The sequence below is a fragment of the Myotis myotis genome, unplaced genomic scaffold (assembly GCF_014108235.1).
Source record: "Myotis myotis isolate mMyoMyo1 unplaced genomic scaffold, mMyoMyo1.p scaffold_m19_p_3, whole genome shotgun sequence".
In the NCBI taxonomy this organism is placed as follows: domain Eukaryota; kingdom Metazoa; phylum Chordata; class Mammalia; order Chiroptera; family Vespertilionidae; genus Myotis; species Myotis myotis.
The window spans coordinates 179,331,961-179,353,325 of record NW_023416335.1 but is presented as its reverse complement, the minus strand read 5'-3'; the positions used below and the strand labels follow the sequence as shown (position 1 = coordinate 179,353,325).

At 35.3% G+C, this 21,365-nt stretch overlaps 1 protein-coding gene across 4 annotated transcripts in view; it reads right to left on the bottom strand.

Moving 5' to 3' along the window:
- The window catches only part of KRAS (KRAS proto-oncogene, GTPase), a 42,177-nt gene that overhangs the window by 7,845 nt on the left and 12,967 nt on the right, over positions 1 to 21,365 (bottom strand). For 2 of the 4 annotated variants that reach the window (XM_036296735.1, XM_036296733.1), the window contains exons 3-5: positions 10,223 to 10,401; positions 8,719 to 8,878; positions 1,398 to 1,521 (exon numbers count right to left, since the gene is read on the bottom strand). In XM_036296735.1, the coding sequence (XP_036152628.1) occupies positions 1,402 to 1,521; positions 8,719 to 8,878; positions 10,223 to 10,401 (459 nt within the window). In that variant the 3' untranslated portion in view covers positions 1,398 to 1,401. Of the gene's footprint in view, positions 1 to 1,268; positions 1,270 to 1,397; positions 1,522 to 8,718; positions 8,879 to 10,222; positions 10,402 to 21,365 lie in introns of all 4 variants that reach the window. The other 2 variants (XM_036296736.1, XM_036296734.1) reach the window with 2 other exon arrangements.

Here is a 21,365-nt window from a genome sequence, read left to right as displayed (position 1 = left end):
TTCCAAACAAGAGCAACAGTTAAGACTCAAGGGACAGTAAGAAAATACATGGTGTTCATTTATATAAGGACAAAGTAATTTCCAAGGAGTTTTTCGAGATAATGCTAGGGGTAGGAAGGAGTGAAGAGCCATATATAACACTAGAGGCCCGGTGCACTCAGGGGGGTCCCTAAGCCCAGCCTGTGCCCTCTCACAGTCCAGGAGCCCTCAGGGGATGTCTGACTGATGGCTTAGGCCCGCTCTCCGCTGGCAGTCGGACATCCTTAGTGCTGCCGTGGAGACGGGAGAGGCTCCCGCCACTGCTGCTGCGCTCGCCCAGCTTCTAGCTGAGTGGTGATCCCCCTGTGGGAGTGCACTTACCACCAGGGGGCAGCTCTTGCACTGATTGTCTGCCCCCTGGTGGCCAGTGCACATCATAGCAACCGGTTGTTCTGCTGTTTGGTCAATTTGCATATTAGCCTTTTATTATATAGGATGTTATGAAATTTGAGATTTTATTCCATAGTTAATAGGAAGTCAGAGACTGGATTTGAAAATAAGAGAGTGATATTTAAGTATACAGTGGGGCCTTGACTTACGAGTGTCCCAACTAACGAGTTTTTTGAGATATCAGCTGTCTCTTGGCCGATTTTTTGCATTGAGTTGATAGAGTAATTTGAGTTAATGAGCTCCTTAACAAGCTCAGTCTCGGAACGAATTAAACTCATAAGTCAAGGCCCCACTGTATCTCTCTGGTTGCACCATGAATGAAAACAGCAACAGGTAAACCATATAAGAGGTTATAACAGTCCCAGCAGGAAATGAAAGGGGACTGAACTAATGATGTGGTAAAAGTTAGAATGTAACATCATCGGAATTTGTGGTTGTCTCCAAATGGGGGTAAAAGGAAGGAAGCAGGAGTCACCTGAAGACTTCCCAGTTTCTAACTTGGGTGAAAAAAGATGTTGATGCCAGTGAGTAGAATTATTAGCAAAGGGCTTCTACCTTCTGGGACATTCAACCTTATTATAAACTCTATATAGTTTCTTCTACTTTTTTCTTCCTAGACCCTGTGACAAATGTAGTCTATAGCAATCAAAACTGCCTCAATTATAATTAAAACCCATTAAACTAAAAATTCCAATATACTAATTATGGAAACATACCACACGGTTCTTTTTTTTTCAAGAAAAGATACATTTTTTTACTTTGAATTCTTCCAAGAAAATTTTTTTTAATTTCTTCTTTTACCTCTCATTCCCCTTCACATTTTTTATCCACCCCTCTACCCTCCTCCCGTGAGGTGTCTTTTAATATTTCAAATTAAAAGCCCACAACTAGGTAGTCCTAAAGTGGTTGCTCCTTTGTTACTTTTAAAAGACATCTACTTTCTGCCAAAATTAATATGCTGAACTTACCAGATTACATTATAATGCATTTTTTAATTTTCACACAGCCAGGAGTCTTTTCTTCTTTGCTGATTTTTTTCAATCTGTATTGTCGGATCTCTCTCACCAATGTATAAAAAGCATCCTCCACTCTCTGCATTGTAAAACACAACTTCTTTAAAGTCTGTTTCATTGGTAATAGTAATTTATTGGGACAGCCATGTGCAAGAAGTTTGAAATTATGAGCTTTTCTTAAAAATTTCTTTTTAAAACAGACATCAGATTGCTTGAATAAAACTGGGGATGCAATTTTAAAATATGGCTTGAATCCTGGTTTGTTCTTTAAAGTCAGTTTTGTTTTGTAATGTGATTAGATTTTTTTTTTAGAAAATTCAAATTAGCAATTAGGGGAGATTCTGAAAAACTTAAGTACAGGTATTAGTGCAATCATTTTAGTTTGTTAAACTAAATCAGAATTAATCAAAACCTAAAGTTAGATTTAAATTATTTCTTTGACTTAGGGAAAACAAATGTTTTATATAGCACTGACCCCCACCCCTCCCACTCCAACCCAGATGGGGAGGAGAAAAGTGGTACAAAAAGGATTTTAACCTTTGTGTTTTTCTTAAAAAAGAAACCACCCCACACACACCTCAAAATACAGTCAGGTCAAGAGACTGGAATCTTGAGTTCTATCTTCAATTACAACATTGTCCATTGAAATTCTAAGATGGACAAGTGAAGCTGAAACTGGGACTTTTGTGGATGGATAACTACATTATTTAAATTCTAAACATTGCGAATTGTTTAAGATACACAAAAAACAGCAGCAGTGCATTCTGTATCTTTATAAGTCTTAAAAATAATTTCTAGAACATTATCCAGTTATACTGACCTTATCCTTTCTAGCATTCTAATTCAAATATTCTAAATAAGAGAAAGGGACCTCTGCTTAAGGCTATGGGAAGAAAATTATGGCGACAAACACAATTATATATGGAGATCAACAATATATTTTCCAGTCCAGAAAATTACGCAATAGCCAAGTGGGACAAAGTGTTTAGTTAACTGTACTGCTGCTTTGTCCTGAAAAATATATCATCAAAGCAGAAGCTTACATCTAAAAGAGAAACTCACACAAATATTCATTTACATGTAGTGCAAATTAACTTAAAAGATGTAATACTTGTGTGTAGTCTTCTCAAAGAATGAAGTGTTTAAGAAAGCTGGTCTGCTTTATTGCACATTTAACTTCAAGCTTACTGGTTTTTTTTTATTTTAATTTTTGAGATTGAATTACTATGGAGATTGGAATATTTTAACTCTCTAAAACTGGTAATATTAGTCTTTCTATGAACCAAATGTGACCAAGTGGACTTAACACCTAATAAGTTAATACAGCCCAACCAGTTTGGCTCAGTGGATAGAGCATCAGCCTGCAGACTCAAGGATCCCAGGTTCGATTCCGGTAGGGGGCATGTACCTTGGTTGTGGGCACCTACCCAGTGGGGAGTGTGCAGGAGGCAGCTGATCGATGTTTCTCTCTCATTGATGTTTCTAACTCTCTATCCCTTTCCCTTCCTCTCTGTAAAAAATCAATAAAATATATTTATAAATAAATAAATAAATAAATAAATAAGCTAATACATGCCAAATGTATGATTTGTAGTTTTAAATTAAATAATTTTAGTATTAATTGTAGTAAACTGACAGGTAAGGCTTAATTTCTTTATGCCAAAGTCACTGCATATCCATTGCTTGTAATAAAGGAAAAGAAGGTACCTCAATTCACTAATTTTTATCTTAAAAATATATCAACTGCTTTGGTAGAGTTGGTAATTTACCATTAAAGTAAAACTTTAACTTAAAATTCATAAAATTAAGTTTCAGTTAAGTGGGCATTTAAATAATATTTTGATTATATATTAAAATGTACATCTCAAAAGTTACTTATATTTCTATTCAGCTATCTAATATAAAAATCACTATAGCCCTAGAAAATGTGTACCTTATTTTTAATGGAATCAATTTAATCAACCACTAGCTAACTACAAAATAAAAATATCCAATAATTTTCTGAAATCATTAAATATGTTGTACTTTAAATTACATTACCACTTGTACCTATATATAAAATTTTTAATATTTTATATTTACCATTATTTCTCAAGGAGAGGATTTACTTTTACTCCTAAGTCCTTAAAAAATTATATATTAGAAATTCTCACTGCTAAATAATATAAATAATTTAAGGCATTAAAATGACTTTTGTAGAGCACATAAAATGTAAAGCATGAGCTAGCATTTAATATATTTTCACATACTTTTTAAATCTGCTCAGTAACTATTCTATTTTTAAATCATAAAAATACTTCTTAAATTTGAAAATTAATGCAAGAATTTAAAAATATACATATATATAAATAAAACAAACCAGGTAAAAGCTCATATTTGTTAAGAATGTAGATTTACTACTCCTGTTTTTAAAAGTTACAAGGTCAATGTAGAGGTACTCAAACATTTTATGAGAGGAGAAAAACAGGGTTTTGGTCCTCTACTAATTTAGCAGAAGCAAAGTTTGATTGTAACTTATTTCTAAAATCAGTTTGAAAGAGTCTACTTTATAAGTGTGCACATCCCCATCACCAATACCAGAATATATAATTTTGTTTCCAGCAATGCAGAGAGAGAATTGGAAGCCAATGATTAAAAAGAAGAGATTACTACCCACCACCAAAATATTCAGTATTAGCACCTCAGTTGCTAAAATGATTAACACAGAAAAACAGTTATTCCAAAATGACTTTTTCATTAAATGTGACTAATAGAAAATTTAAATTGTATTTTAAGGAATCAGTTATTTACCATATTTTCTCAGATTTAAATACTTCTTATTTCTTGGTTATATGCTTTAAGGTCATACTGACATCCAGTGATTATTATTTATCCTTTATGCACCTTAAACCACTGGCATTGACACAGAACAATGGTTTCACATTCCAAAATTTGTAGGTAATTTTTAAAGAAATTATAGCTGAACATTCAATACCCAACTGTGGCTAGTTGCTAAGCATTAACTGGCACTTAATAATTAAACTTTCTTTAATGGAGGTCTTATAACAACTAATTTTCAGTATCCAGAAATTACCAATAAAAACCAGGATCACTCAACATTTTTAAGTTCATTAAGAATGGGAATATTTATGAAGGAACAAATGTGTACAAGTTTATACATGTAAATATTTTTGAAAAGGCAAGATATTTCACAATATTTTCAGCTCAGCTACTATCTGAAAACATACTTGTGAGACTAAGGCAATAGAGTACTCCATACTAAAGAACTGTTAATAGCATCATTCCATATCCTAGGGTCTATAATACTTTCAACTAAGATTTCATTTTAAGCTAGTATTTGAATGGCTTATTACCTGCAAAAATTCTTGCAAACTCAAGGAAATAACATTCTATCACCCTAATTATAGTAACATGCAAGATATTAGCCTTCTTAGGGGGAGAGGAACGGGAGGAACAAGGTGTGTTCTGAAAAGGAACTGTGCATTGCCAAATTTCTCAAAAAACTTTGCAAACTACAGCCTTGAAAACTGAAATGCAGTAATACCACTAATCAAGAAGCTAAATATGGCGTACCGGAGGTGCTCAGTAACTGTTCTATTTTTAACTCATAAAAAGCTAAAGTTCAAAATATTGACCTCATGTACACAAATTCAACTACTAATAAACAAAAGTATGGTACATAAGGTTTTTTGTTTGGTTTGTTTTGTTAAAATGATTTGATCAAAAACTTTCTTTAATGCAGGTCTTAAAACAACTAATTTTCAGTATCCAGAAATTACCAATAAAAACCAGGATCACTCAACATTTTTAAGTTCATAAAACTAATTTTCACATTTTGCTCAAATTGAGACCTCCAGAAAGCAAAAAAAAAAAAACCCCCCACAAAACCACAAACAAACAAAAAAAACACTGAATCAGGAGTAGCAAATATGCTGAGACTTCTGCTTCTGTCATCCACTTTACTGAACCTCCCACTTTTGATTGTAGCATACTGGAAAACACACAGCTGACTAGCACGGTGTCAATGTTTTGGTTTCAACAGCCTTTGCCCACACTGCCATTCACTGCCCAAAGAAGCCAGGAAAATCTGGCAACTGCTAACTGCCCAGATAAATGTAAACCAAGTAGCAGTCTTTACACAGTAGGAGCATGGGAACCACACACAATGCACACTAGCAGAAAATAAACATTCCTTTAGCCTTTCAGATGTGGATTAAAATGATTGTAAAGAAATATAATTCACTATACCCTAGCCATATAGTGGGCATTTTAAAGTTGATGAAATATATATTCTGCAACCCTTATCTTAAAGAAATATTAGGAGAAATTTCCCTGTTTTCCCCCTTCCTACTTCCCTTTCACAGAATGCATGTTTTACTTCAGATTTTTACAGGCTAACATTAGTAATTTTAAGTTGAAAAGTCTGCCCTAACTTCTAATGTATAACCAAACAATACAGTTCCCCGAAGAATTTGGGCATCAATACACTACAACCAGAAGGCCAAATGTAGCCACATTCTTTCTTTGTACTGCCCAAAAGCTAAGAATGATTTTTGCATTTTTAAAGGGTTACATAAGAGAAAAAATGCAACAGATACCGCTTGTGGCTCACAATGCTTATTATCTGGCCCTGAACAGAGAAATTGTGCCAGCCCCTGTTGTATGAGAAGCTCTAAATGAATGTCCTGTTCCTACTACCTTAAATATAATGCTTTTTGGTGTTTGTTTTAGGTTTCTGCTCAAGGCCAAGATCTAGGGCATGAAAATTAGTAGTTGTTATAAAATACAACAAGGATATTCAAATTTATTTTGTTCAAATAACAAATAATAGCAAATAAGCAACAAATAAAATACTCTGCAGAAAATAGGGCTTCAAATTTTCACACAAAAAAATGGATACAAAATTTATAAGATTTACATTTCATTTTATAATTTCCACAATTAGTACTTGAATAGAGCTTTATAAAGTCTTCCAAAAGCATGCAAATATCAAATTAATTTAAACAGAAGAAGATGAATAAACTTCTGAAAGGCAAATCAACAAGTCTATGTAATAAAGATCAGAAACTAAATATCTGTTATAGTTTAGCAACATAAATTATATAAAGATACCAATAAAACAGTATATAAATATAAGGTGAGCACTAGAAGGTTAAGAAGTAAAGAATTCCTTTACATCACTCTATATTTTCATTAGATGATCCACATAAATGTCTACAAAGCAAATTTAAGTTAATCCACCTCCATATCAAAAACACTACATACAACTTCCTTACCTTTCTCCCCCCCTCAAAAATAGCATAAAGCCTAAAAATCTATTTTAAAAGGAAACCAGGTAGTTTTCTGATTAATTATGAATGCTGTGGTATATTAAAGCACTAATATCAAACTCTAAGAATGAACTAATACTTCTGAAATAGTAACCACAGAACAAAGAAAGAAGACAGTTATTTTAGGGTCATCAAATGAGAAGTGGAAGGCAGCATTGTGGGTATAATAAGACTTCCTTTTACTGTCTTCTATTGCCTTTCTACTACAACTACAGTGCAGGTACCAAAGTTAGCATCACCTGAGAGTCAGCTGGATATACTCAGAATCACAGGTCCCAACCTAGACCCACTGAATTAGAATCTAGATTTGAATAAACACCCCAGTTGATTCCTATGCATATTAAAGTATGAGAAACACTGCTCTATTTGCAATTCTTTACATTAGGCAGTCTCCCAGGTTTTTTTCTTTATAAAATTTAAACTAAAATGTTAACTAGTTCAAAAAGTATCTTTTAAAAGTTACAACTAGTGCAAACCACTACAGGGAACTCAATATTTGTTAATAAATTGTTAATGGTAGTAGGTTTGCAAGTGTTTTTAATAAAATTCCTTTAATTTTATATTTGTAAATTTTTCAAAAGAAAATGATGGGGAAAAAGTTATGAATATTATAATCATGTTTTTTGAGTACCTTCCCTCTAACTGAAAACAAGGAATCCAGTCAGAGACAATCAATAAAAAGAAGACAAAAACCAAACTTCTTCCCAGCCTCTGGACCTGGGAAGCAATGTGAATAAGATCTTAATTTCTCTAAAGTAAAGTGTAGTGCTGTATATCAAGTGTCTATCAAGTCTTTCTTTAACTTATAAATCAAAGACTTAAAATAGGACCTTTTAATACATTAAGCTCTTTATTTCATACAGGTAAGGTTAAATAATACACTGAAATTATTTTATTTTACCTAGAGAAAAGTTACTTTTAAAATTTAGGTAATTTTTGGCCCTGGCCAGTGTTTGTCAGTGGTTAGAGCATCAGCCCAAGCACCAGAGGGTCATGGGTTCGATTCCTGATCAAGGGCACATATCTGGATTGCAGGTTTGATTCCGGCCCCAGTCAGGGTGTGTGCAAGAGGCAACCAACCCATGTCTCATTTTCACATCGATGTTTCTCTCTCCCTCTCCCTCTCCCTCTCCCTCTCCCTCTCCCTCCTCTCTCTCTCCCCCTCCTCCCTCTGCCTCTCCCTCTCCTCCTTCCTCCCTCCCACCCTTTCTAAAAATCGATGGAAAATATATCTCAGGATGAGGATTAACAAAAAAATTAATAAACTAATAAATAAATTATAGGTAATTTTAAAAATAAAAGATCAAACTAGCATTAATGTTTGTCAGAACAACCCAGTAAATGAATAACTGCAAATTTCTATTTATTTTCTAAATAGTCTCTTGCTTTACTGAAAACTTTCTCCTAAAATATATCCTTACAAAAACTCTACCAAAGTAAAATACTTCAAATACAACAAAATTTAATCTAGAAACATATGACATAAGACTCTTAAAAGCACTTCCAAAACAGGGAACTCAATATTTGTTCCCCTGTTCTTTCATTTTATAAACATCACAGCAAAAAAAATAATAATAAATAAAAAATCCCCACATTTCTTGAATGTAAGATGTGCTGAGTTGAAGAGAATGTTCCATGTGGAAAGAAACCAAAGCCAAAAGTAATAGCATGGAGACTGGATTAAGAAGGACTGCCCTTTCATATCCTTAAAGGAGCATTTTCCAAATAATTAGTTTTACTTCCTATTTTAGTATAGCAGTAGGAAAAACTGATAAATTACACTCAATAATAAAATAGTTATGCTCTCAGGTATGTACATTTATTTATGTTTAGCCTTCCTGCCCCCAAAATGATGTTATTAGGAGATATATTAGTATACTATGGTTAATTAAAATCACTTGATACAGATAAGAGAATAGACTTGTATTTATTACAGTTTTACCTACCTGTCTTGTCTTTGCTGATGTTTCAATAAAAGGAATTCCGTAACTTCTTGCTAAGTCCTGAGCCTGTTTTGTGTCTACTGTTCTAGAAGGCAAATCACATTTATTTCCTACTAGGACCATAGGTACATCTTCAGAGTCTTTAACTCTTTTTATTTGTTCTCTGGGGAGGAAAAAAAAAGTTGCATGACAGGTATTAGAAATACAAAAATTGGACACACCTTTTCTTATAAAATATGGCCTAACGAAGACTTTTAATTTAATTCCTTTTTTCCCATCACACCAAATTTTGTTTCTCCTTTCCAGTATTGTTTTTCTCCATCTTAAAGAGAGAACTTCTATGTCTCTTACAAGATCTAATACCTAGAAATATACTAAAACTACAATCTAATAAGGTTCATATAAGCAGTTAGGTCACATGAAAAAACAGAAAATATTGAAAATTCTAGACAACAAAAAAGGTATGCCTAATTTTTAAAATTATAATCTTAGAAACATATATTCTATAAGCTGTTAAATGTTTGTATAGAATTAAAAATGTTTTTATAAAACCATGAATTATAACATTAATTTTCACATTTTTCTCACAAAAAAGAGCAACAAGTGGAAAGATTTTTATTTCTATGTGTACTACCCTGTTTATTCCGTAAAAGTCCTCCTTTTCCAATAAGATGTGCATAAACTCTAAAATTTGTGGTAAAGTTAAATTCCTTCAAAATTTTAAGTGAATTTCAAAGATGCAGCATGAAATAAAACGTCAATTTTTCTACAAAAATATTACCAACCACCCAAATTTCTTTTCCTGTATTACTAGACTATAGAGAAAGCATGCTGTAAGAAATGTTAAACCTCTTAACTAGGCTAACTCGCTGTTAAAACATAACCAATGAATGGGATATTTGCTGAAGATGTAGTTTTATGAAAACTGTAAATCCTCAAAGAAACAATATAAACTATACTTAATAGTGATTATCTTTAAAAAAAAAAAAAGTCAGTTTTAGGCTGATTTATCAGTTTCTTTAAAAACTGTAATTGTTCTAATACCTGTCTTTTACAACTTTAAAGTTGTGGGTGTGTTTTCCTCCTCTTAAATAGCTAATATCCAATTCCAAGAAATTCTACACTAAATATACTTGATTATTTTTAAGGCTACTTAAGTGACACTGCCTCAATTACATTTTCCTATTTTTTTGTTGATGGTTTTCATTTTTATGATAGCTCTAGCTTACAGCCTTGTTTCCCTGGTGTAGAGTGGTTAAAAGCACAGTTTTTGGAGTCAAACAGGCCTAGGTTCCAATCCCAGCACCACCACCTATGCAAGCTGGAACAAGTTACTCAATTTACCTAATTCTCAAGAACTTCATCTATAAAACAGGGATATTACCTACCTCATAATTATTCTAAAATTTAAATTAGATAATTTATGTATGGTGATTAGCGAAGATTCAATAAATGGAAGATACAATTAGTCCTCAATGTCAATTTACTATGTTCAATTTAAACCCACCTATAATGGTGAATATCTTCAAATGATTTAGTATTATTTATGGCAAATACACAAAGAAAGCCCTCCCCAGTCCTCATGTACTGGTCCCTCATTGCACTGTACTCCTCTTGACCTGCTGTGTCGAGAATATCCAAGAGACAGGTTTCTCCATCAATTACTACTTGTTTCCTGTAGGAATCCTGAGAAGGGAGAAACACAGTCTAGATTATTACGATACCTTTTACTTTTAAAAAAGTGTTAGACACAACTCAAGAAAAAGAATCTGTCACAACTGGGCAAATGACTTGAATAGACCTCTCTCCAAAAAAAGATAGACAAATGACCAATATGCATAGGGAAATATGTTCAACATCATCAGGGAAATGCATATCAAAACCACAATGAGTTACAGCTTCACAGCCATTAGAATGGCTATTATTTTTTTTTTTTAAAGTAAAATAATAAGTGTTAGCAAGGATGTGAAGAAACTAGATCCCTGGCCACCACTGGTGGGAAAGTAAAATGGTGCAGCCATTGTGGAAAACAATTTGGTAGTTCCTCAAAAAGTAAAACATAAGATTACCATATGATCCAGTAATTCCAATCCTTGGTATATAACCAAAAGCATTGAAAGCAGGGAATCACAGCAACATTATTTACAATAGCCAAGATGTAGAAACAACTCAAGTGTTTATTAACAGACCAGAGGCCTGGTGCACAAATTCGTGCATGAGTGGGGTCCCTCGGGGTGGCCTGTGGGGATCGGGTCGAAACCCGCAGTCCAATGCCGCCTGCAGCTCCTATCTGCTGCTTTCGCTAATCCCGGCCCCACTGCGCCTGCTGCGGGCTCGTGTCCAATCAGTTCCAATTGGGAGAGGCTTGCGTGCCGCCACCGCAACAGCAGCACTCGCCAGCCATGAGCCCGGCATCTGGCGCCCTCCCGAGGGGAGTGGCCTGTGGGATTGGGCTGAAACTGGCTCCCCGTCATCCCCCAAGGGGTCCTGGATTGCGAGAGGGTGCAGGCCAGGCCGAGGGACCCCACCAATGCACGATCTGGCCGGGGAGGGACTGTGAGAGGGCTCCAGGGCATGTCCAGCCCCATCTCGCCCAGTCCCAATCAGCCAGACCCCAGCAGCAAGCTAATCTACCAGTCGGAGTGTCTGCCCCCTGGTGCTCAGTGCATGTCATAGCAAGCGGTTGAGCAGCCTTAGCATATCATTAGCATATTACGCTTTGATTGTCTTAACAGTCAACAGGTTACTGGATGACCGGGCACTTAGCATATTAGGCTTTTATTATATAGGATGAGTAGATAAACAAAATGTGATATATAAATACAATAAAATATTACTCAGTCATAAAAATGAAAATTCTGATACATGGTACAACATGGGTGAACCTTGAAAACAGTAGGCTAAGTGAAATAAGCCAGACACAAAAAGACAAATAACTATTATTTCACTTACATGAGGTACCTAAAATAAGTCAAGTCACAGAGACAAAAAGTAGAATAGGGGTCACCTGAGTCTGGGGCAGGAGGGGTTAGAGAGTTATTGTCCAGCAGATGCAGAGTTTTAGTTTGGGATAATGAAAACAGAATTAATGGCTGCCCAACACTGTGAATTTACTTCATGTCACCGAATTGTACACTTAAAAATGGCTGCAATAGTAAATCTTATGTTATATATATTACCACAATTTTTAAAAGGCTGTTACAAAGAGATTCAACAATGGAAGCGCACATATTAGTAATAAAAAGACCCAAACTCCTATAAAAAATAGTTTTTACAAAAATGGGATAGCTCTACCACCTCTGTTATTCAGGATGGTTTAGATGGCAAGAAAAAAAAATCAATCAGCTTACAAATAAACGTCATGCATCTATTTTACTTATAGTCAAAGGAATACAAAGAAAATGGTCTACACTGAGGATTTAATGCCCTTATCCATTTCTGAAATCCTGGGAACAATATCTCACAGCCAGGTGGATATTATGATAACTCTAATGAATACAACTTCTATCGGCAAATTCTGTGGGGGAGAATAGATGGATACCTTAAAAAACCTAGGCAACACTAAGATTGAGTAAGGAAAGGGGGTGGGTAACATCAACAGAATCTTAAAATGAAAATCTGATTTTCTTTGACTTTTGATTTATACTCATGCCTAAAGGATTTCACACACTCTCTGCCAAAATAAGCCGAATGAATGAATGAATGAATGAATGAATGAATAAATAAATAAGGAAAATGGAATGGTACAATATGCAGTCATGGAATAAGAGGCAGGCTGATGATAGGTATAAAGTATACACCAAGGGCACTGTTTCTTATTGTTCTACATGAGGGCTTAACACTAAAGTGTCTTTATTTGATGAATTACTTTATAGACCATTCCATCATTAAAAAAGAGAATGGTCATTAATGGTCATGTTTTTGATAAAATATTTTTTAAATGTTCACAGTAGAATACAGACATATATCTCAGGGATGGGCAAAGGTAGGTGTAAAGTTGTCAGTGTGCAAGTTTATTCTGGAATTATTTATTTTTGTATCATTTTCCATATGAACTGTAAACCTACTTTTGCCCACCCTGCATATGTAACATGATCCCAATAAAATATATGTATATATCAGTATAGCTGTACCCATACATATATTTAAAAACTTATGGTATTGCCCTGACCGGTTTGGCTCAGTGGATACTGCGTCGGCCTGCGGACTGAAAGGTCCCAGGTTCGATTCCGGCCAAGGGCATGTACCTTGGTTGCAGGCACATCCCCAGTAGGAGGTGTGCAAGAGGCAGCTGATCGATGTTTCTCTCTCATCAATGTTTCTAACTCTCTATCCCTCTCTCTTCCTCTCTGTGAAAAATCAATAAAATATATTAAAAAAAAAACTTATGGTATTACATAAAAATGTCAATAAAGGCTGTTATCTTTTTTTGTACTCGATGCTATTAAATGTATTCCTTCTGTGGCTTTTCATTTTTAAAAGTGTGAAAGACTACCATGTTAGACTATGATCTAATGCTTATCTTTTAAAGTAAACTGCATTTTCCATACTGTCTATAATAAAAATTATTTCACCAGTCAGAAAAAAAGGATGGATATTTATTTTCTAAGCCGGAAGCTCTTTACTAAAAATTCAAACATTTGGTTGACATTTTATTATTTTCGCCTACTCCCTTAATTAACTACTTGAAAGAACTCCCATAATATGTTAAAAACCAGTGTTTTTGAAGTATAATAAAGAGCAGGAATTGAGAGCAAAGTACAGTGTCTTAGAATCAACCCATTCATTACCCAGGTATGGCTAGAGATCAAAAAGATTTCCTTGCCTGTTGCTGTCACCTCACGTTCTTCACTTACCAATACTAACCTAAGTTAACCTTAGAGCTGATAGTTTCCTTAGTCTTTAAATATAAAATGTTTTACCAACAATAAAATTAAAAGACTGGAGCCACACAAGTCTAGACCTAAGGTGTGGCTGGGAGATTACTCACCATCTGCCCACATATATAATGCCTCCAAAATGTAGCTCAATAAAGTCCCATTTATAGAATTTTCAAATACTTTGTGTTTCAAAAGTATTTAATGTGGCATATTTGTAGTTTCTTTATGTATTTCATAACACATTTCCATGATGAATATTTCATCGAAAGGACTGGGAAAGCAGCCCCGCCCTATTCACCCATTATCTCATTCCTATGACTTTTTCCCTTCTAAAACCTAAAATAATTAACAGCTAAATTCTGTGTCATATTCAGTTATTGAAAAAAGTAATCTACAACCTACATAAAAACAATGAGTAGAATCTGATTAAAAATAATAGGTGAAGGTTAAAACTTCATTATTTCCAAAGTTAATTTTAAGTAGTCACTGAGCTATATAAAAAGGCAGTGCCACTTGGTAAAAACTTAAGAACAAAGATGTTAAAAGGCAAAGCATGATCTGAAAAAAAGAACTGACAGGTTTAAAAACAAAGCAGAAAACAAGCACAACAAAAACAGTATATAAATACTAAAGATTCTGTTCCAACTTCAGGTTAGACATTAGGAAGAAATATATGGAAGTAGAAAAAAATTTAGTCATCAGTGTAAGGTCTTTCCCAAGACTAGAGTCTAAATAAGAGTTCAGCAAACTATTGCTCACAGGCTAAATCCTGTCCACCTGTTTTTGTCTGGCTCATGAACTAAGAATAGTTTTTACGTTTTTAAATGGTTATTTAAAAATAAAACAAAGATTATGTGACAGACCCATATGGCTCTTTATAGAAAAGTTTGCCAATCCTGCTCCATGCTAATAAAATGCCTTTTCACAAGTATGAAGTATTCTCAATGCATATTATTTATTCCTTTTATACTTAAAATATAAACCATCACCCTGAGAAAGTACAGGTTATTCAAGTCCAACCAATTTTAAAAACCACAGATTCTAAAAAGAAACTAGTTAGGAATAGAGCAAGAAAAGGATCAAAACCTAACATTCTTAATTAGTATTATGTCCAGCCATTCAAATACAAATAAACTTTTAGATCAGGTACACAGATTACTAACATCCTTTGGAAACTAGGATAAAATAAAGTCACTTTAACTCAACATAATAAAATATTAAATGGAAGAAAGTTATTCCATATATTTTCTCTCGCTCTCAGTTACAGTACTATTGTTATGCTTATGTAAGTACTAAAAACAAAACCTTTTCTAAATGAAATATACTATGCTGGCAGAAGCTAATCATAGATAGAACTTAAACATTTATAGTGATACAATAAACAGGCACAATCCTTTTGGAAAGCAATTCCAGTAGTTATCAAGAACCACACAAATGCTCATAGCATTTGACACAGTAATGCCATTTTTGGTAAATTATGCTAAGGAAATATGATTTATTTCCTTTGAAATGATAGTTACAATAGAAATACACTTAACATGGCAGGCATCCTAAAATATCTTACAAAGAAAAATTACATAGGTATTTAACACCAACCTACAATCTTACACCATTGATCTATGTTCAAAATACACTCTAAATCTAAGCACCCACCAGCACCAGTACCCTAGTCCATAATACCACTTTGTCTTATGCAATCTCCTGCAACTGCTTCCTAGCAGGGACCCCTGTGGTTACTCTTAAATGATACGTTCTCCACACAGCAGCTAGTAATTATTTTTAAATGTCACTCACTTTAAATGTCACCCACTTGCTTAAAGTCCTTGAATAGTATCCCTTCATTCTCCAAAATAAAATCCAGAGGACTTAGCACTCTCTTAACTTAGCACCTCTATATTTCCTTCATATCATGTATTATGATCTGTAACTCTACTTACTTGTGTAATTGTTTAAGTCTGTATCCCCTACTAGGTTTTAAACTCCATGCTGGTTGAGCTCACATCTGTTATGCTTACCATTATATACACTGTGTGTAAGTTTTGAAAATAGCAAATAATTAGAACTGTCCATTAATAAATGAATCCACTCAATGTAAATAAGTGCAGACACTATAAAACTGTCTTATCAAAATACAAGTTTAATAGTTTAAATTATATTTAAAAATTAAGTTATAAATTTTTAAGTTATAATATATTGAATATTTTAGTGAATGCAGTCAATCAAGTTTTAGATAATATAAAACCTTTAATGTAAAAATATAAACCAAACAATACATACAGAGATTTAAAAACACTTGCAGGGGCCTTCAATTGTATTAAGTTTTACATCTTAAAAAAGAAAAAGGATCTAAACCAAAAGTGGCAGAATGCTACGATATGAAAAATCTGATTGGTGCATACATGTTCATTATATTACTTTTTCATACAGCATTAAGAGTGTGCCCATTTAATCACCACTCACAACATGGGTTTTATATTTTTATTTTTCTTTAAACTCCTGTCAGGCTGAAAATTCTTATTGTTTTAATATTCATTTCTTTGAGGACTAATAATATTGTATAGTTTTATTTTAATATTTATTCCCATCTTCTATGTCCTTTGCCCACTTAAAATTTTCATTGTTTTTGCTTCAACTTGTACCAGTTTATTAACATGCCTTCAAGTGTTGTTTTATGTATAGAAACTTATCTGTAGCTCCATTAGAGGAATTTGAAAGTTAAGACTAAATGATTCAAACTGAGATTAAATTCACTGACCAGGACATTGTTTTGCCATTTTTCTATTATAATTAATAACCAGTTACTCAGTATGTTATCTTTTAACATTGTCAGCTTAGTTTTCTAATTCAGGCAGTAACCCTGACATGGGAAGACATACTATAGTACACAAAAACCCCTAAAAGAAGTTAGTAACTTTTACTAAAGGTAACCCTATTGTTATCCTATCTAATAAAAGACAAACATGCAAATTGACCATACCTTCGCTACACCCCAAGCCACGCCCACTAGCCAATCAGAGTGACTATATGCAAATAAACCCAAGATGGCGGCCAGCAGTCTCGGAGCTGGAGCAAGCAGGCTTGGTTGCCCCCGCGATGGAGGAAGCCAAGCTTCCCCCCTGCCCTGGCCTCTGCTGAAGGAGTGGCTGGGGGCCTGGGTTGCCGGGAGCAGGACGGGAACTAAGCAGCCGGGAGAGGGGCGCCAGGCCGCTGGGAGCAGAAACTAAGCAGCCGGGAGAGGGAAGCTGGGCCGCTGGGAGCAGGAACTAGGCAGCCGGGAGAGGGGCGCCGGGACACTGGGAGCAGGAACTAAGCAGCCGGGAGAGGGAAGCTGGGCCGCTGGGAGCAGGAACTAAGCAGCCGGGAGAGGGAAGCTGGGCCGCTGGGAGCAGGAACTATGCAGCCGGGACGCTGGGAGCAGGAACTAAGCAGCCGGGAGAGGGGCGCCGGGACACTGGGAGCAGGAACTAAGCAGCCGGGAGAGGGAAGCCGGGACGCTGGGAGCAGGAACTAAGCAGCCGGGAGAGGGGAGCTGGGCCGCTGGGAGCAGGAACTAAGCAGATGGGAGAGGGGTGGGAACTTCTGCCATGTCGCCATTTCTGCCCCGTTGCCATGGCGACATGGCAGAAGTTCCCACCCTGTAGCTGCTTGCTCATTCACTTACTTGCTCATTCATTCACTCATTCACTTACTCATTATTCACTCACTCACTCAGCAAACCCTCTCAGGTCCCTGGCACCAGGCCAGGCACTGAAGGTGAAGCAGGATAAAACAGAGCTATGTCCTTAAGACGTTAGTAATTCAGTAGGGCGAAGCAGGCACATGAATGAGGCAGTTGTACACACAGATGCACTGTACTGGGTTCGGTGAGGGCTATAACTAACGCCGACTTTGTTCTCTTGATAAAATGGGGCCTCAGGAGCCAGGCTGCCCCATGTCTGTAGTCCTGTGCCTAGGCCCGGAGCGGCCAGGGTCCCAGAACATGACAGAGGGTGCAGGTCGGGCTGAGGGGTATGCCCCCCCCCTCACCCCCCCACCCCCGTGCACGAATTTTGTGCATCGGGCTACTAGTTAATAATAATTATAACATTTACTGAGCCCTTACTTGTATGTCAAAACTATGATAAACACATTATAAGTATTATCCAATTTAATCTCCATCCTCATGCTCTTATAAATATGAACAGGACTGTTGGAAATACCAGCTAAAGTATTATTTGGGGATTTACTCTTGAAATGTTTATAATATTTTCTCAATGTGTCAAGCATTAGAATATTTTTCATGTATTCTTAATACCTATAGGAAAAAATGAGAAACCTTTACTCTCTAATGTTCAAGTGTAACTTCTAAAAGATTATTTGAATCCATCATAGAATATGTTCCACACTACTGATTATAAGCCACCAAAGGTTGTCATAGACAGCTAATTTCTCACAGAAACAGGTACAATAGCCTGGTTTGAATTATAATAGGGAAGAAGCAAAAAATTTGAGATATATAAACACAGGTTTATTAATTCATCCCCACCAACCTACTTTCTCCCTCACATCATAGAACAATTACTAAAAGTCTTTTAAGTGTCATATACTGTGCCAGACAGTACAAAGTCTCTGAGCGCAAGGAGCCAGGCCTGTGGAAAAGATATGAATGCAAACAGATAACTAAAATACAATGCAATATTGCAATACTATATGCAGGGCAAAGTGCAACGGTGACACACAGGAAGGCGCGATCATCTTTGCTTGTGCATCAGGCTACTAGTTAATAATAATTATAACATAATTAAGAAAGACAGGGGAGGGGAGGGCCACTCCAGGCAGGAAGGAACAAAGAGAATGCATAAAAACATGAAACAGTATGTTGAATACATACATAGCACAAGAAGTTCAATACAACTTTAGCTTGGAGGGATTACAGGTACACAGATAAAGAGAAAACTGGACAATCACACAGAGGCCAACTTATGGGAGGCCTTGAATGCCATATTAAGTTTTAAACTTCATCTTAGACTGAGTCAATGAAATAAACGTTTTTTAAGTAGGAGGGGAGGATCAGATATACCAGGTTCACTGTCAGCATTAGTATTATGGCAAATTATAGAAAAGGGCCAGATTGGCAGCTGGGAGATTAGTTAGGAAACTATTATAAGAAATGATAGAATCTGACCTAAGGCAGCAACAGTTATATAGGTGAAAATTAAATAGTTTTGAGGTGCCCAACTGGTGTGACTCAGGGGTTGAGCATGGGCCTATGAACCAGGAGGTCACGGTTCAATTCCTGGACATGCCCCAGGTTGTGGGCTCAATCCCCAGTGAGGGGCATGAAGAAGGCAGCTAATCAATTATTCTCTCTCATCATTGATGTTTCTCTCTCTCAACTCCCTTACTCTTTGAAATCAATAATATGTACATATAATAAGTAAATAAATAAATAAATAGTTTTGAGAAATATTTAATGGGTAAAATTGGCAGAACTTCACACTGCTGGTGGGAATATAAATAAATGGTGCAGCCACTGTGCAAAATAGTCTGACATCTCAAAAAGTTAAAAATAAAGCTACCATATGACCCAGCAATTCCACTTCTAGGTATACCCAAGAAAACTGAAAATACATTCACACAAAAGCTTGTACATGAATGTTTACAGTAGCACTATTCAAAATAGACCAGAAGAGGAAACAATCCAAATGTCCATCAGCTGATGGATAAACAAAATATGATATATCCACACAACCAAATATTATTCAGCCATAAAAGGAACAAAGTATGTGATGACAGCAAAGATGAACCTTGAAAACATTATCCTACATTTTAAAAAAGCCAGACAAAAGGACCACATATTGTATGATTCCAATTACACGAAATGTTCAGAATAGGTAAATCCACAGAGACAGGAAGTAGATTAGTTGTTGCCGGGGCTGGCAGGACAAAGTGGGGTTATGGGGCTTCTTTCTGAAAGAAGAAATGTTATGGATGAAAATGTTATGAGGTGATGAAAATGTTACGGAATTATATAGTAGTGATGGTTGCATTACTTTGTGAATATACTAAAAACCATTCAACTGTATACTTTAAAAGGATGAATTTTATGCTATGTGAATTATATCTCAATTTTTTTAAATGGCAGAGCTAACTGATTAGGGATGGAAACAAAAGGAAGAGTAGAGGAAAAGAGGAGTTCAGTTTGGAGCATGTTGAATTCCCCATGTTTGTGGATTGTTCTGGTGGCTATGAGCTGTAGGCAGCTTGATATATAGGTCTGATGCTCAGGACAGAAGTCAAGGCTAGAGATATACTCCTGAATCTTCAATCTATGGCCAGTCACCGAACTTCACTTGTGGTATGAGCGTGGGCAAACTACTTATCTCTCATCTACTCTTAACCACTGTCCCTTCAGTTGTAAAAGTGGGTAAATAACACACATGACTCTGAATACAGATTAGAATTTCATAACATGAAAATCCCCTCATAAAATGACAAGTACTATAAAACTTAACTATTATTTTATATATTACACATTGCAAATGTTATTATAAGCCAAAAAGGTAGGGGGCAGACCACTGGCTACTAGGAACTAACTATATGTATAAAACAACCATAGTATCCTGACTTTATAAGATCACTGGACATTTACACTTGGAATATATTTTGCAAAACCAATCACTGTATTTCAAAGTAAATATAATGGAGAAGGACAAGTTCCAGGGAAGGAAAACTAAGTCTCTGAGGGTCATAAGGATTTCTGTTTTAACTAGGGTGCAAGGTGCTAAAACAGCTCGTTATCATGACACAATTTTTTATTGACATTTATTAAAAAGATAAAGAAAAAAAACATCTTTACAATGACAAATGCTTGAAATAATGAGAATATTGAATCTTAGTTTAAGATTAGAGAGAACAGAATTTGTACCACTGCCCAGAGATAAAACTGGTCCAAAAATCCCAATAAATGCAAGGAAAATATGCACAAGAGATTAAAAAAAAAAAGATATTATAAGCACACATCTGTCACCTGTTGAAGTCATGTGGTATTCTCCCATAAACTGTTACTTGGTGCCAACGTCAGAATGTGAGGCCTATACAATCATGGATCAAATCCTAATAATTACAGATGCCAACATACTTTTCATGTTTTGTATTATATATCTATGTTATTCTTTAATTGGCCTGACACTAATTTCTTTACCCAAGATACATCACCATTACCAATTTGAGGCTTTAAAAGGGAGGAAAACAGTAAATATGAAATAATCTAATTGTATCTAATACATGAGGGACTTTTCTCCCACAAAAGTGAATATTTACTTTTATCTTTCAAACAGTACATGTTCATTTTTAAAAACCAAATACCACAAAGAATGAAAGTTTGACATATGTCCTATAATACTTTATGTTCATATTCATTGTTTTAGATAAAGGGAATCATACTCTATATCAGGGGTCCTCAAACTTTTTAAACAGGGGGCCAGTTCACTGTCCCTCAGACCATTGGAGGGCCGGACTATAGTTTAAAAAAAAACTATGAACAAATTCCTATGCACACTGCACATATCTTATTTTGAAGTGAAAAAACAAAACAGGAACAAATACAATATTTGTATTTGCATGTGGCCCGCGGGCCGTAGTTTAAGGACCCCTGCTCTATATCATGTGCTATCATTATGAAGTGTAACTTATGTAATAGACATTTTTCAACATCAGTACACATAGATCTACCAAATGCTTTTCAACAACTATATATAATATAATTTTTATAGATAACCCATAAATTAC